Source organism: Wolffia australiana, chromosome 10 (genome assembly GCF_029677425.1).
Source record: "Wolffia australiana isolate 7733 chromosome 10, ASM2967742v1".
Classification (NCBI taxonomy): domain Eukaryota; kingdom Viridiplantae; phylum Streptophyta; class Magnoliopsida; order Alismatales; family Araceae; genus Wolffia; species Wolffia australiana.
Genome location: NC_135844.1, coordinates 3367589 through 3383139, shown reverse-complemented (window position 1 = coordinate 3383139; position 15551 = coordinate 3367589). Strand labels below are relative to the sequence as shown.

Here is a 15551-nt window from a genome sequence, read left to right as displayed (position 1 = left end):
ATTTATTCCTTTAGGTCTCCATTAAGGAAGACATTTTTAATATCATATTGATTTAGTGACCAATCCAAGTTTACTGCTAGGGAGATAAGAATCCTGATAGTATTAATCTTTGCAACTGGTGCAAAATTTTATCGCTAGTCAATTACATATGTTTGAGTGTATCCTCTGGCTACAAGACGTGCCTTATACCTGTTTAAACTTCCATCTGATTTACACTTTATCGTGTATACCCATCTACATCCTACCGATTTTTTATGCTTCCGCCGATCAACTATCTCCTAGGTGTTATTCTGCGACAGGGCCCTCATTTCATCATCCATGGCTTCCTTCCGTCTGATGTTCTTCATAGCTTCCTATGGAGACTTCGGTATTGGAATGTCTTGTATTTTGGTGAGAAATACTTTGTGTCCAGGTGAATCTTGCTTATAATTTAAGTAATTTATCATTGGATAGGGTATCAGTTTCACACATGCTCGTTTTCCCTTCCTAAGGGCGATTGGCCAGTCTGTCCCTTCATTATTATGTTCTCTTTCTGCGTTTTCATCTACTTCTCCCCCTGCACTAGAAAGTACTCCTCCTTCATCCAAAGTCGTAGGTCCTGGTAATCTCTCCTTTTTCTTCCTCTAAAAGTATTTTGGAGATGGGGTTACTTGATGTAATCCTTCCAATTGTCCTGTCTCAACTACATTTAGTTTATATGAATCTGCATTTTCTGTTCCATGTTCAAACTCATTTGACTCAAAAGGTATGATATCAATTCTATTTTCAGGTAATCTGAATTCCTCGTATGGCTCTTGGTTAGGATCCATACTTGGTGTTGTTGTTGTTTCACTTGCTAGTAACTGAGTTATGTCTCTAAGGGTCTCGGTACCTTGAGGCTTATAATAAAAAGGTTCCTCATCAAACACCAACTCCTTGGATATTATGTACTTACAGGTAATTGGATGATATAAAATGTATCCCTTTTGAGTAATCAAATATCCAATAAAAAAAATTTTCAATCCTTTTGTAGATAACTTGTTCTGTTTGTGTGCATGGTTGTACACATGTCCAACACACCCAAATATTCTAACAGGTAGTCCAGTCTTCAACCTCACATTTGGATAATAAGTTTCCACTGATTCTAGGGGACTCTTAAAATCTAAAATCCTTGAAGGATGTCAATTTATCAAGTGGGTAGCTGTCATTACCTCAAAGCCCCATTAGTTTGCAGGGACGTTTCCATGAATTAGAAGAGTTCTCCCCTTTGTCCACTATATCTCCTAGTTTCCTTTCAGCCACTCCATTTTGGTGTGGAGTATAAGGACATGAGGTTTCATGTCTTATTCCTTCAGTAGTAATGAATTCTAGAAGTTCATTGTTCAGGAAATCTTTGGCATTGTTTGTTCTAAGTCCTTTTATACTGGATCTCCAAATTGTGCTTTTAATCAAAGCACACAATCCTTTTATATTCTTGGTTACTTCATATTTGTGTTTCTGAAGAAACACCCAGCTATTACTGCTATAATCATCTACACATACTAGGAAATATCGATGTCCTAGTATATCCTGTTGTGGAGAAGGTCCCCAAAGATCACAATGGATTATTTGGAAAGGTTTAGTTGTGTAGGTGTTACTTGGCAGATAGGTAGTTCTTTTAAACTTTCCTAATTGGCACGCTTCACATATCAAATTTTCTACTGAAATGTCCTCAAACAAATGGGGGTACATGTGTTTTAGAAGATGAAAAGATGGATGACCCATTATTTGATGGATCTCCATGAGTGACTCCTTTGATGATGTGGCTACAGCTACTACGTTGGTTCTATCTCCTCCTAAAGATCCAGGGTTTTGCCAGGGCAGATAGTAGAGTCCTTGTTGGACCTTAGCTAGTCCAATTCTCCACCCGAGTTCCTTATGACATAAAGAGGCATCCATATTATCAAATAAGACATTATATTCTTTTATCTTAGCTAATTTCTGTACGGAAATTAAACTCACAAAAAGTTTGGGAACATAAAACACATTTTGCAGTTCACCAATTAGTTGTATATTCAAATTGCCAATGCCTACTACTGGGAGTGGTGTGCCATCAGCAGTTTGAACATGTTTTCCAAGAGTGAGTTTTTCATATGTTAGAAAGGATTCTCTCCTTGATGACATATGATCAGTCGCCCCTGAATCAAGGATCCATACATTTGCTAGGTACTTAGTAAATAAAGCTATATTCATAAAAAATTCTCTTTTACCAGTATTGGCCATAGAAGTAGAGCCAATGATGGATCCGGAATGGATGATCGTCTTTAGATTTTGAAGTTCCTCCATCATCTTCTGGAAGTCCTGGGCTTACGGAAGATCATTCCCAGAATTTTCTCCTTGCTGTGCTAGATCGGCTCTTGTAATATGGGGAGGCTTTCCATGGAGTTTCCAGCATTTTTCCTTAATGTGTCCCTTTTTCTTGCAATAGTTGTAGATTATCTCTTCTTTATTCACCTTCTCTAAGTTAGTCTTCTGGTGACTCTGATTTTTCATAGTGTAGGCCGTACTTTCAATGTGTCCTCGAGCTGAATTCAGATGGCTTTCTTCTTGCATAGCTTTGGATATTGCTCCATCGAAGGTTGGTTCCTCCTCGCTGTTATATAACTGGCCTCTGATCATTTCAAACTCAGGTCGGAGGCCTTGTAGAAATTGACACAAGCGATTTGTAGCTTCATGAGCTCGAGCTACTGGATCAGTGGAGGGAGGCCAGTAATGGTCAAGCTCATTATGAATGTCTCTTAACTTGTTAGAATAAGTTAGGACATCCATATCACCCTGTTTAAGGGTGTAAGATTGCACAATCAGATCAATAATCTTTGTTTTATCTTTTCTTTTGGAGTGGCTTCGATGAATGGCCTCCCATAAGGTTTTGAATGTCCCATATGTTGAATATATGGCTTGTTGTTCTGATGCAATGGAGTCTAACATCCATGCAAATACAAACTCTTCCTCCACTAGCCATTTTGGATAATGTGGATGATCTTCACTTGGACCCTCTTCTGTAACATACTTAAGGAGCTTTCGAAGCTTCAGCGCTTCTTGAATAGTACGCTCCCCCATAAGCAAATATCCTCATTCAAGACATGCATTTAGCAATAATTGGAAGTTGAGTACGCCATCGATGAGCAAACACAACTTGATTATTTGATCATAACTATCCAACAATTGAGGTAGCTATAGTAGTGAGCTGTGTAGTATTTTTTGTCACTTCCTTGCCAACAACCATAGAGCGATCTTCAGTTCAGGTAGTCCTCCTATCAGATGACTTGGCACTTCAATCTTGAATAATAAGAATCGGATGGGTCAAACTAGTCCTCCTGTTGGATGACTTTGACACCAAGGAACTGCTTGAACTCAGAAACTTGGTTCTGATACCATGTCGATTGAACTAAGTTCTTGGAGCAGAAGGCGAGAAGAACAGAGTATAGAAGAGAAGAAGAGAGAATTCTTAGAGAAAAGAAGCTAAACATTTCATTAACATAATAGAGTATTTATACAAGCCATTTATAACAGCTAGTTTGACTAGCTACAATGGCTAGTTTGACTAGCCGTTATAACTCCGATTTAATTAAATCGGGTGATGGGCCCATAAGTATTGGCCCATTTATAAAAAATCTAATTATGCAATTTCTAAATTAGCTTATACATTCAACAATAAGGTTGGTGAATAAGCATTATTGCTCTACTAGAATAAACTTTCTAAGTTTCAAAATAGCATTTTTCATTTTTATTTTTAAAATAGCGATCTGTTGAGTATTTTTCTGTCTTATTGAATTTTTAAATAAGATAAAATCCATGGATAATTCTGAATATTGGTTTTGACCTATTAATTGACTTTAGGCAAATAAAGCGTCAAACAAGTAATGTAATTATTTGAAATATATGTTTGCAGAAGCACTAAGAAAAGAAAATAATTGTCCTATAAGGAACAGAATTTGGAAAAAAAGGTTTTAAGTTCTTACCCCTTTTTTAAGGTAATGTTTAGAGAATAGCCTGATTTATAATGTTCAGTCAAGAACAGGGAATCAATCCCAGATTTACATTAGCATTAAATGGAACACGTAATTCTTAAAAACATTAAAGATAGGATTCTAAATAAGACACAATTATGCATAATAGAGGTTTGAGTAAAGAGATATGTATCTCAAAAGTCAATGCCTAGAAGTCATGATCCGTCTAAGGGTGAGGCAATCAAGAAAATGTCCAGAGAAAGGGAACTTCAAAAAATATAAACTCACTCAAAATAAGATTTTTGGTACAGAAATGATGGAAGCTCAATTGCAAATCTCATAAAAAATAAAGAAATTGGGAACACATTGTGTGTATTTTATCCAAATCACCACAAATTCCTAATCATATGGTACATCTAACAATATTAAATTGCAAAATTTTTTATTTAAAAACAATTATTCATATTTCCACCCAGAGTCAGTAAGAATTGGACCCCAACTCAAGTGGAAAGCTCATCAATAACTTTGTATTTCTCTTTTAAAATCTTCTAACATGTTGATCTGCTCCTTTTTTTGATGGATTGTTAAGCTTTTGAACCATGACGAGCCTCACCAAAGTTAACAATGCAAATCACTTTTTTACTCAAGAAACGTGACAAGTCTCACTTCTTTTTGAGGAGCTCAAATAAATTTACTTTTAAGATACAAAGAACCTTGAATACATTTCATATGAATATGACAAATCTCAGTAATATGTTTCATGACGTAAAATCATAAAACCTATTTGACATCTCATTACACTACCTAAGCAACTAAGTCATACAGATCAGGGGCTCCAAAAGTATGGTCTTTTCAAATCAACCTTGAAAGTTATATTTTATTTGATTTATCATGTTCTTCCTTATGTAGCTACATATCGCTTCCAGCATATTAATTGAATATCTAAAATTTGATTTTCTGGTGGGTGTATAACAGATGTAGTTGATAGTTTTGAATATTTCCTAAAATCCTATATTCTAAAGCTCTTGGGTCACCTACTGGCCCTCCCTGTTTCACATACGAGCCCCAAAGAGGGTTCATAACTGTAATTACAGGTTGCTTGTGCACCGCTACTTCTCGATGTAGCATCATCAGCTGCTGTTCTTGTTTGCACACCAAAAAAAACTTTTAACTTTCATAATTCATCCAAATTCATTTAAAAAACTAGAAACATTTTATGATTTTTATAATCTGCATTCTTTAACCTATAACGCCTGTTCTAATGCTTTAGTTGATATCAAATTGTCGATATTATTTAATTCTATGCCACTCTAAACAAATAATTATGCACGAAAGGGTTAGTTTACATGTATACATGTTTCTTGGATGTTCGAAGAGGTAATTAAAGCTAAGGGAGTTTATGAATAAGTCAGGTAATTATCAATAAGAGAGAGCCCTGAACCAGGTTCACACAGGCAAGACTCCTAAACCAGCTTCAGGAATTGATCCTCCTATCTCACATTGGGTGCCCTCCTCTCTTAATGTGGTTGGAATGGAAAAATGATGACACTGGATTGATATTGGGAGTGATCCAAATGGATTAAATTTGATACGTAGAGAATCATGAGGAAATATGAAAACTCAATTTCTCTCTCTTACTGAACAGAGAAATCACAGATGGGATATATGCCATGGTGAATTCATCAATAGGTTTTGCAGCACATTTATGATTATGGTATAAATCTTCCATTACATGAATTGTGAATAGTTCACGTCAATCATGACCCTAGAACCCAACATATTCCTCCTTTTCTTATGCATAAATCATCCCACACATTGACTATTTTTTTATCTATGATTTCACAACAATATTTTTTCCTGTAACTTCCTGGATCAAGTGACATGATTACATATGACATGGATTTCTCTAAATGCTAGCCAAGTTTTCTAATTAAAGTCATATTTGATGGTGTTATCCACCATTTTAACGTCTAATATTTCATAGTCCTAGTGACTTTATTGTGACTTCTAATATTTAGTAGTCCAAGGGACTTCATTGTGACTTCTGAATGACAATATCTAAAGTGATGATCATCAATTTATGTTCTCTTAAGATGCAAATCATATTTCATGTTCATATCCAACATTGTGACTTCAAATATTACATCATATGGTGTGATTAAGATGCTATGGACTGTTATTGGGTTTAACAGTATTTATGCCTAACATAAAGTTCAATTATTTTTAATAATGTCAAAGTCCTGATCTTTAGGCCAATGTATTCAATGACCTCAATTCTATCTCACAGTCTTGTCCTCTTTGTAAATTCTTCAAAATTGAACCAAAAAATATTTTAAACCCAGAAAATGTAGGATGATGTTAGAAGCTAACGTGGGATTGAAATTATTTTTCAAAAATAAATTTAAATTATTTTCTGAACGCAATATATATTTATATCTCTTTTTTCACAAGAGACAGAAGGCATTCTAAGCCATTAGGGCTAAATTTGCATTTATGGGCCTCAAATATAAAGGGGTTCTCTATACTTTTCACACATAGAGAAAAATCTTGAATTGATATAATATGATAGGAAAAATAAGATAGGGTAACTGCTTTAACTTTTACCTATCGTAAGTATAACTTTGCCATTCATTTCATAAGCCATACAATGTAAGACTAGGTGTTGACGTTTCTCCATGTATTTTACTTTTAAAAACACATGAAAAGGTTATGGATCAAATCTTAAGTATTAGTATTGAAAATATTACAAATACTTTAGTCATCACATTATTGGACATCAAATGGACATTTCCAAAGTCTAGAAAGTTCATCAATGTTACCCAAATACTTAATAGTGTCAAACTACACTTTCTGGTATTTTACAAATTTTTTATTTAGGAAAAAATTATACATATCAATGCTTTAATGAAAAAAGTTTTTTTACATTTTTAACCAATATCATGGGACTGAGCATTTTGGTCCAAAGTCCTTTGGTATAACCCCATTGGACTATTTCTAGACCCAAATTGATGATGTTCTAGTTGGACTAATTTTATCTGGATATTTACTATGTGCATTTATTTGTGTACATGAAATCACATTTATAACCTAATTGGATAAAAATGGTAGAAAAAATCAAGCCCCTTAGCCTCTACAAAGGCATGGCATGGTAAAAGCACATGAAATTTGAAAATTTTGGATTAAATTATTAAATTGTGTTTCTAGATGCTCTGGTAAACAATAATATAGAAATGAACCTTATTCCTGGTTATTTGAACACAATATTTTATGTAATATTTTTAAAAATCCAAAAAAAATCAATACTTATTGTACATGCGATCAGCTTATGGGATGAAATATCAAAACATTCAAACATGGATTGAAATCGATATGATTTTCGATCGTCAACTATATTATGCAAGCATCAAGTTTTAGACATATTAATCAGGTTCATTCATCATTGGCCTCATTTTCCTCCAAGTTCCTTGAATCCCCAGCTCATTACTCTTCTTCTTAACATACACTGTTATGAACTTATCAAGCCAAATGATAGTGACATAATAAGGTAATTACATATGCTTTTGTATCTGAATAGCTGTTGGACTAATGGGTTTATACTGATAATTTAACCCTAAAAGAGACTTTCTCCTGTCATCCAGCATTCTTGATCATGATCGTCTATTAATTCTGTGGCCACCTTAGGCAAAAGCTGATAGGAATGAAAATCCTAACATTAAGCAACAGCGTCTTGCTAGAGGCAGATTTTTCATACTTCTGAGATGATCTTTTGTGCATAACATTTTAAGGTGTGATAGCCATAAGCTAATCTGAACCTCTTAGTCAAAATTGGAATTAATAAAAAACTGGAGAAATTTTGAAAAAAAGGTACTGGGACTTTATAAATATATTGATAATATTTGTCTCAGAGTATATAAGAGAAACACTGTGGATAGGCAAGCTCATAGAAAAGATAATACAAAATAACACAGTATCTAATATTAAATTTTGTAGAGTCATATAATCATATAGTTCATTATGCTGTGAAGAATATAGTTTACCAACTTGAGTTTTTACACGGGACCTTGAAATTTTCGATTTCATAACATTGAGCAACAACATAATGTTAATTAAGCTATAACATATAAAAGTAAGTCATCATTATGTAAGTCGTCATTTGCCTCATAGTGCCTGCATACAATAGTCGTTAAATAAATATGAAAAGAGGAAAGGAAGAATGGAATCAACTATAAATGAGAACCTAGCCAACCAATAAGATATCGCTCAACTTTCAACCAATCACAACACAACATGAAAGGCTGCACAGACATTAAAAATACACCAAGCAACCCATCAACACGGGACATATAACTTGCTCTAAAAATAACGAGAAACTAAGTCAACGCCTAAGCTTAGCTGATTACAGAAGACCACATCACCATGGCACTAAGTTAATGGGAAAGATTACATCAGCATTGAAAGTAATCATCAACGTGTCTATTTTTTTGCGGGATTACAATCTATAGGAATATATTTCTTGATCTTGTTGCATGTCCCTTCTTTCTGCTCATCTGGATATCTTCGTCGCTTCTGTAGATTCTATCCCATTCTCAATTCCTTACAAAAGGTGGACCTTCAACGAGCCAACTGCCTGGTAAGAATAGTCATTTTCCCTTTGATCGATAATTTAGTCAAGATGAAACGATCATCTGGAGGCCCGTTTCAGCGAGGAAGTCATTCCAAACAAAGTCCAACTTCCCACCACTCTTACGCATCATGTTGAAAAACCATCTATTTTGTCATAGCATAGTCGAAGAAGAGAAACGTAGAACTACCGTATGAATAATATTCTACTATAGTTTTACAATTCTCACAAAATATATATTCTCCTTTTGTAATCTATTTATAATTAGCTCTCGACTGATTACGCGTATGTCACTTTATAAATATGAAATGATAAAGCAGTGACGGTGGCGAGTCCCCCTTAGAATACAACTAAATAACAAAACTTCAGGAAAATCAAGATCCGGGAGGGGAGTGAGTCGTAGATGTAGAGTGAAAATATTAATTGATCGTAACCCAAACAATGTTTTATTACAGATCTTTCTTTTTTTGAAGCGATTCAATGAGTACTTCAATGTGTGGTTGATCTCACTTGGATAAAGTTATGTACCTGTGGGTCTGATTAAATTTCAGCCACCTAAGTGCTTCTATTTATTAGATGTGAGGTTGTGTGACCGTATCCTGGTGGCCTATTTATGCTTGTCCTCATTGTGAATTTTAGGAGGTATGTTTTCCGGTTGGTTTACAATTATCAATTCGTTATCTATCTTTTGACTGGTTGAGAAAACGTACTACTCGATGTGTAGTTTGGTTTTCTTTCTTGTACATTATTTTTATTTTTTTCTACCTCAACAATTGTTTTTCCATATGCTAGTTCCAATACAGGATGTGTAAATAGTCAACTTGTCTTGGATGTTTAGCCAAATTATATCTCTCACTCAGAGACTGAAGCTAATTGGGGTTGCTAAATTTGGTTTGAACAACGTTTCCGTAAGAGGCCAAAAATAATGTATATACATATGACTTTTTTCCCATATAAGATATGATTATATCCTGCGTTCAAGATCCATGCATCAGTCAGTTAAGATTTTTGTTAGTGTGTGAAATCTCACATCAGTGGGGATAAGGATATACAAGGAAAAATTCAAAAGGCGCACTTAAAAGTAAATATCATTAAAACATCAAGAAGTTATATTAATTTCTCCACATCTCTCCTCCATGACCAATCCGATTGGACAGTCAACCAGTAGGTCTTACGAAATATGTTTCAACACCTAAACGGAATGACAAGTGTGAATTCCTTCATTGCCCATTATATGAATAGCCCTGTCATAAATAGCCGTAGAGATCAACATATGACTCCAAATGACATAAACCTTTGACTGAAAATTAATTATTATTTGGAATTTATTGCCGAGCAATAAAGCATGCCACGTACCTACTATTCCACCCAAAAAAATTTAGTGCGATGACAACAAAACTAACATCTCATATGCAGATTTAAAGTCATAACCTGGAACGCTCTATTAATCTCTTATAAGTGGGATCTTAAAGTTTGTAGATGCTGCATATTTACATGTCTTTCAAGGGTAAGAATAATAAAGACAATGAATTTCGTATTGGAAGAGTCTTTAAGCGTTGCTCTCTGTTAGTTTATCCAGGATACGATTTATGTGATTAGGAATGATATTTACTTGATAGTGTTCTGTCTAGTATGTGTATGTATATTTATATCGACAATCAGGTGTATTTGTAAAAAAGGCCACGGAATATATTTATATTAATAAGATTTTTCATGATAGGCTTTTTTTCAACCAAGTTGTTACTATATCTATTTTTTTCTATTTTTTGATTTGTTGAACAGGTTCTTACGGCTATTATAATAACTAAGAACCAAGCCAACGTTCTTTTTTGCTTTATGTGATTTCTTCTTTGTTTACTTTTACTCTTCTGAGATAAATTTGTTCTGTTATTACTATTTTAATACATACTTTCTACTCAAGCTTGTAGTAGTGAACACAGCCACCAGGGATAAAACTTTTTGTGTTGAGCGATCTACGTCTCATAATTTAACATTTAAAATTTCTAGAAATTTTCTTTATTTAGGCTTTATCAACAAATCTCAAAATCTGATGTAATGTCATGTTTAAGTATGACTTAACAAATGGGCCAATTGACTCCTCTTTTACAGATATAAAGAAGTGATCATACAAGGTGGCATCGATTATCAGTTTCTAGATTGATGAATGACTTCTTTATAACGCTAAAAAAAGAAGAATGATTCGAGTTCTTTATTTCATTTTTTTTATATGTTTTATAGAAAACTAGCCCCCATTTTTTTTTTTAATTGAACAGTTTTCATCTATCTCGGGATACTCAGTATAAATTAAAAGAGAGCTAGAAAAATCTCTGGACCTTAAATTATGATTTATTTTTGATTGGTCAAAATTCAAAAGCGACGAAAATACGAAATAACTCGAAATTTGAGTTTAGTTGAATTTATATATTTATTTCCCTAATTAAAAAGTCTGTGTACAGACGTATTGGAGATTCATCTCCGTTGTCAAGCCCATATCTGTCTACAAATATATAGTCTCTAAATATAGAGATGCTACAATAGAACACACGATAGTGTGGTAGAAAGATTTATATTATATCATTTAGTTCTTTCTACCATACTATCTCCACTAGTGTCGATTCCAGTCCAATCATTCCATTTAAGACTTGGAGTTTAAATCCCTTTCTTTAATGACGGATAAGAAATCAAAGTCTCAGTTAACTTAATCATTTTGGCTCACTGTTTTCACGTAGATGATAAGTAAAAAAGCAGTAGGAACTAGAATGAACAGTGCAGTAGCAATAAATGCGAGAATATTTACTTCCATAATCTTATTGTTTTTTTCTTCGCAATAACTCGGGATCTAATCCCATAGAGGTAATAAATTTGACTGCTATAATCTAATTTGGATTAATTGTATCCTAATGATACTAAATGAAATCCGTGTATGAATAACAATATCTAATCTATCAAAGAGATTCATCATCGAGAATTGAATAGACTAGTATAACATAGGAAGATCTTTTATCCATACCAAGTAAAAAAAGGGATTCCTGATTCTCTAACGAATTCATTGAGTTTATGTTTTCACTCTTTCTTTTTTAGACTAGACTATAAAAAAAGGTCCCCTTCATTTTTTTTTGTTAGATTTCTCCCATTAATTAGCTCATGAGATATCATATGACCGACCGGTATTCCATTGGCCATCCAAACAAACAGTAGAAGTGCAAGAAAAAAAGTCATTAATATAATACAATTAATATAATACTAATAACTTATTTAATAATAATAAACTACTAATTATAACTTAATATATATCATTTTTTTGTAGATGAAAAATTCTCTGTCAAGCTGATTTTGGTAAGATCATTAGGTATCATGCAATAAATACCATATATAGACTCCTTATATGTGTACTCCTATCCTACTAAAAATATTAATACTCTAATATATTTCATGGATTAAGAGCAATCGAAAACGTCATGTCAGACCTTTCCTTTAGAGTATCCATCAAACTAATAAATAGAGTGATACCACCAATTCAATTGTCCCAATCCACATAGATATGTCTCCTTGTTCTGAAATTGTTAATGGCTAGTAAGTATAAATTGTTCTATTTGTGTGATACTAAATCGAACATTAAAACAAAAAAAGAGAGAAAGATGCCTACCTAGAATTATATGTTGCTCCCCGTTTTATCCTTGTGCGTCGGGAACAATACAGACAGAAATTCAAAGATTTATCGGTCGTCGGATCTTAGTTCGGGACTGACGGGCTCGAACCGCAGCTTCCGCCTTGACAGGGCGGTGCTCTGACCAATTGAACTACAATCCCAGCAGGCTGGACAGTATGTCTATTCTGTCTATTCTTAGGGTTTCCTAAGAACACTCTATTTGCTGTATTATAACATAAACACGAATGCTATAGGGATATCCAGCTAGACTAGATATAGCCTATACTATATCTAGTGATTCATATAGTAATCATAACACTGGTTAAATAGTAACCTGTAATAATTACTATTGCTCTAATATTTATTAGTTATTTTTAATATAATAATGATAAAAAAGAACACAAATTAGACTTTTATTTATTCTTACATACATATCAGGTATTTCTAGAAAAAGGTGATGTCATACTCAAAAGAAAGCGGAAAGGCAAACTTTTGGGCCGAGCTGGATTTGAACCAGCGTAGACAATTGCCAACGAATTTACAGTCCGTCCCCATTAACCACTCGGGCATCGACCCAGGAAGAATCCATATCATATACATATATAATAGATAATTGATATGGATATGGGCTTCTCAATTATTACTAAGCCACGATGAACTTACTTTCCCAGTACCCTACCCCTAGGGGAATTCGAATCCCGCTGCCCCCTTGAAACAGAGATGTCCTGAACCGCTAGACGCTAGGGGCATATCCGCCCGACCACCATCATACTATGATCATAATATGATCAGTTTTTTGGAATTGTCAATACAATAAATAGAATCTAAAAAAATGGAAAAATATACAAAAAGGACCTAGTAATTGTAAAAATGTAAGTACTGGTCTGATTATAAAGAGCTTTTCAACTTTGATGATTCCCGACCGACCCTCTAGGTAGGAGGTCATAAATGTGTCATCCGCTATGATCTATTTATTATACTCATATAATATAGTCATATATACTATATAATACAATAGTGTAGACTTATTTAATAGGTCAAATTTGAGATATTATTATTTGAGAATTCTTTCCTTATATAATCTAATTAGGTTCGGTTCAATATTCATTATTTATTTAGTTGGACTAAATATAATAGGAAAAGATAATAGGAATGTTCTTTACCTATTCTCTTTAATGAACTAGACGATATTAGATTAAGTTTATATTAAGCTAGCTAATAAGCTAGATAAGTTTAGTAAAAGTAATAATAAAAAAATGAATTATAAATTTCTTTTCTTTTAATTTAATATTAAACTCAATTATAATATTCAACTTTTAATTAATATAAAAGTCCTTACATGAATATAAAAATTCAGAATAGATAAATATTAAGTAAGATATATGTTTTTTCTATTAAAGAAATATGTCTTAAAATCATATGTATTAATATGTTTCTATAATATATTCTATTATTTATATATTAATATATTTATCTAATATTATAGAATTTAATTAATATATTAAATAAAAAAAAAAAAGAAAAAATATTCAAAAATATTAGTAGATTAACAAATAAAAAAAGTAGTATATCAAATTAGTTGAAGTAGTGATTGATCGAAGATCAAAAGTATAGAAATTTTAGTTATTGAATTTAATTTACCCTAATAGATTTCTTTAAATAAAATACGATTTGATCTCATACATCTCTGTAAGATTTGTATATGTAGGAATTAATTCAATATTGTTCTCATGATCCCTCAAAAGCAAAGACAATAGATCAAATACAATAGCTAAAGTAACATTGAAACAATTCACTTTAGTTTATTGGTAAGGTTTTTGACGAACTTTCTGCTAGACTTGACTTAGGACTTCAACCCTTTAGTTTTAAATCTATATAATTTCTTGTTCCTGCATAAGTTCCTATACATCTATATGTAGATGTAATATATGGACATATATACCCGCGGTAGACTCATAATGGAAAATTGAGAATTTAGTGAGTTTTAAGCCCTTTTAACTCAGTGGTAGAGTAACGCCATGGTAAGGCGTAAGTCATCGGTTCAAATCCGATAAGGGGCTTTTTTTTTGACCCAAATTTGAATCTTCATTTTTTAGGGGAGAGTATAATAGATGGATCTTGTTGATATTTGTGAAAAAGATAACCATATTAGAAACATAAAACACCTTTTATCATGAATAGTTCTAGTTATGATTAAAACCTAGTTATAAAGTTGTTCACTATATTTTAGATAATAAAAAATCTTTAAACCTTTTAGGGGAGGAGGAGTCGATCCTCTATTGATCTAATAATTGTTACCAGACTTCCTTTGCTTTTTTAGATCTATTTTTCGTCCTAACCCTAGGACATTGCTATTCTAGATCTCTGATCTATTAGATATTAATCACCAAACCAAAGTCTTCCTAATCTCTACAGTCTCCCAATCAAAGCCATAGTTAAAGTAACAAAAAAAAATAAGTGGACCTGACACGTTGAATCATGACTATATTGGCTATTCTGATATTCAAATTCTATAGAGATGAAATTCTAAAAGCGGACTCTTTTTTTTTGACTTTTTTTTTTAACTTTAACCATCCAAGAATTTGTCGATATCTCCCGTTTTCATCTTCTTTTTACTGGATGCTCCATAGGAATAATTTGCTATTCCTTTTCCCCAAAAAGAAAACTTTATTTCACTAATAAATTTTTCAATCTCTTTCTTTGATTACAAAATAAGATATTTTTTTTGAGCCAAGTCAATAGAGAACAAATACAATAAGGGGGTTTTCATTTCTAGTTTACCTTTATTTAATATTGAGTTTAGTATTTCAAATTTAATTTAGATTTAGGAGAAAAAAAAACTACAATACGATATTTTTTGATCTAACGAGTAAAGGTAAAGTCAAAAGATACATATTCGAAGTTTCTTTTTTTCTTGGTTAGGCCCGCTAAAAAAGTACTCTGCATTCGAGTTAGAGGACAATTCGGGGTTCAGTTCAAAATTGTTGTTTTTAAGAAAAAAAAGTAATAGTAAAGACTAATCAAATCAAACTAACTGATGGATTTACCTAGGTCGGTTTGTAGTCTACTAATTTGTAGTCTACTATTAGTAGTCTACTAAAGGAAGAGTTTGTATCTTCGAAACCCATTCGAAGGGGTATTGGGCGATTCTTGGTATCGTCTATATAAAATCGAAATATGATATACCCTGGAAATAAAATGAGATGAGGTGTTCGAAAATGGTTGAAGTAGTTAAATAGGAGGATCACTATGACTATAGCCCTTGGTAGATTTACCAAAGAAGAAAATGATTTATTTGATATTATGGATGACT

At 32.8% G+C, this 15551-nt stretch overlaps 1 protein-coding gene and 2 non-coding genes across 3 annotated transcripts; 1 reads left to right on the top strand and 2 right to left on the bottom strand.

Annotated features, from left to right (window-relative positions):
* Positions 1 to 2325: 2325 nt before the first annotated feature.
* Positions 2326 to 3078, bottom strand: LOC144708785 (uncharacterized). The gene has a single exon (XM_078582220.1). It carries the CDS (start codon positions 3076 to 3078, stop codon positions 2326 to 2328), a length of 753 nt encoding a protein of 250 aa, XP_078438346.1.
* Positions 3079 to 12731: 9653 nt separating this feature from the next.
* On the bottom strand, positions 12732 to 12814 carry TRNAY-GUA (transfer RNA tyrosine (anticodon GUA)). The gene has a single exon. It is a non-coding gene; the product is annotated as a tRNA-Tyr (tRNA).
* A 1412-nt stretch (positions 12815 to 14226) lies between these two features.
* On the top strand, positions 14227 to 14298 carry TRNAT-GGU (transfer RNA threonine (anticodon GGU)). The gene has a single exon. It is a non-coding gene; the product is annotated as a tRNA-Thr (tRNA).
* Positions 14299 to 15551: the final 1253 nt, after the last annotated feature.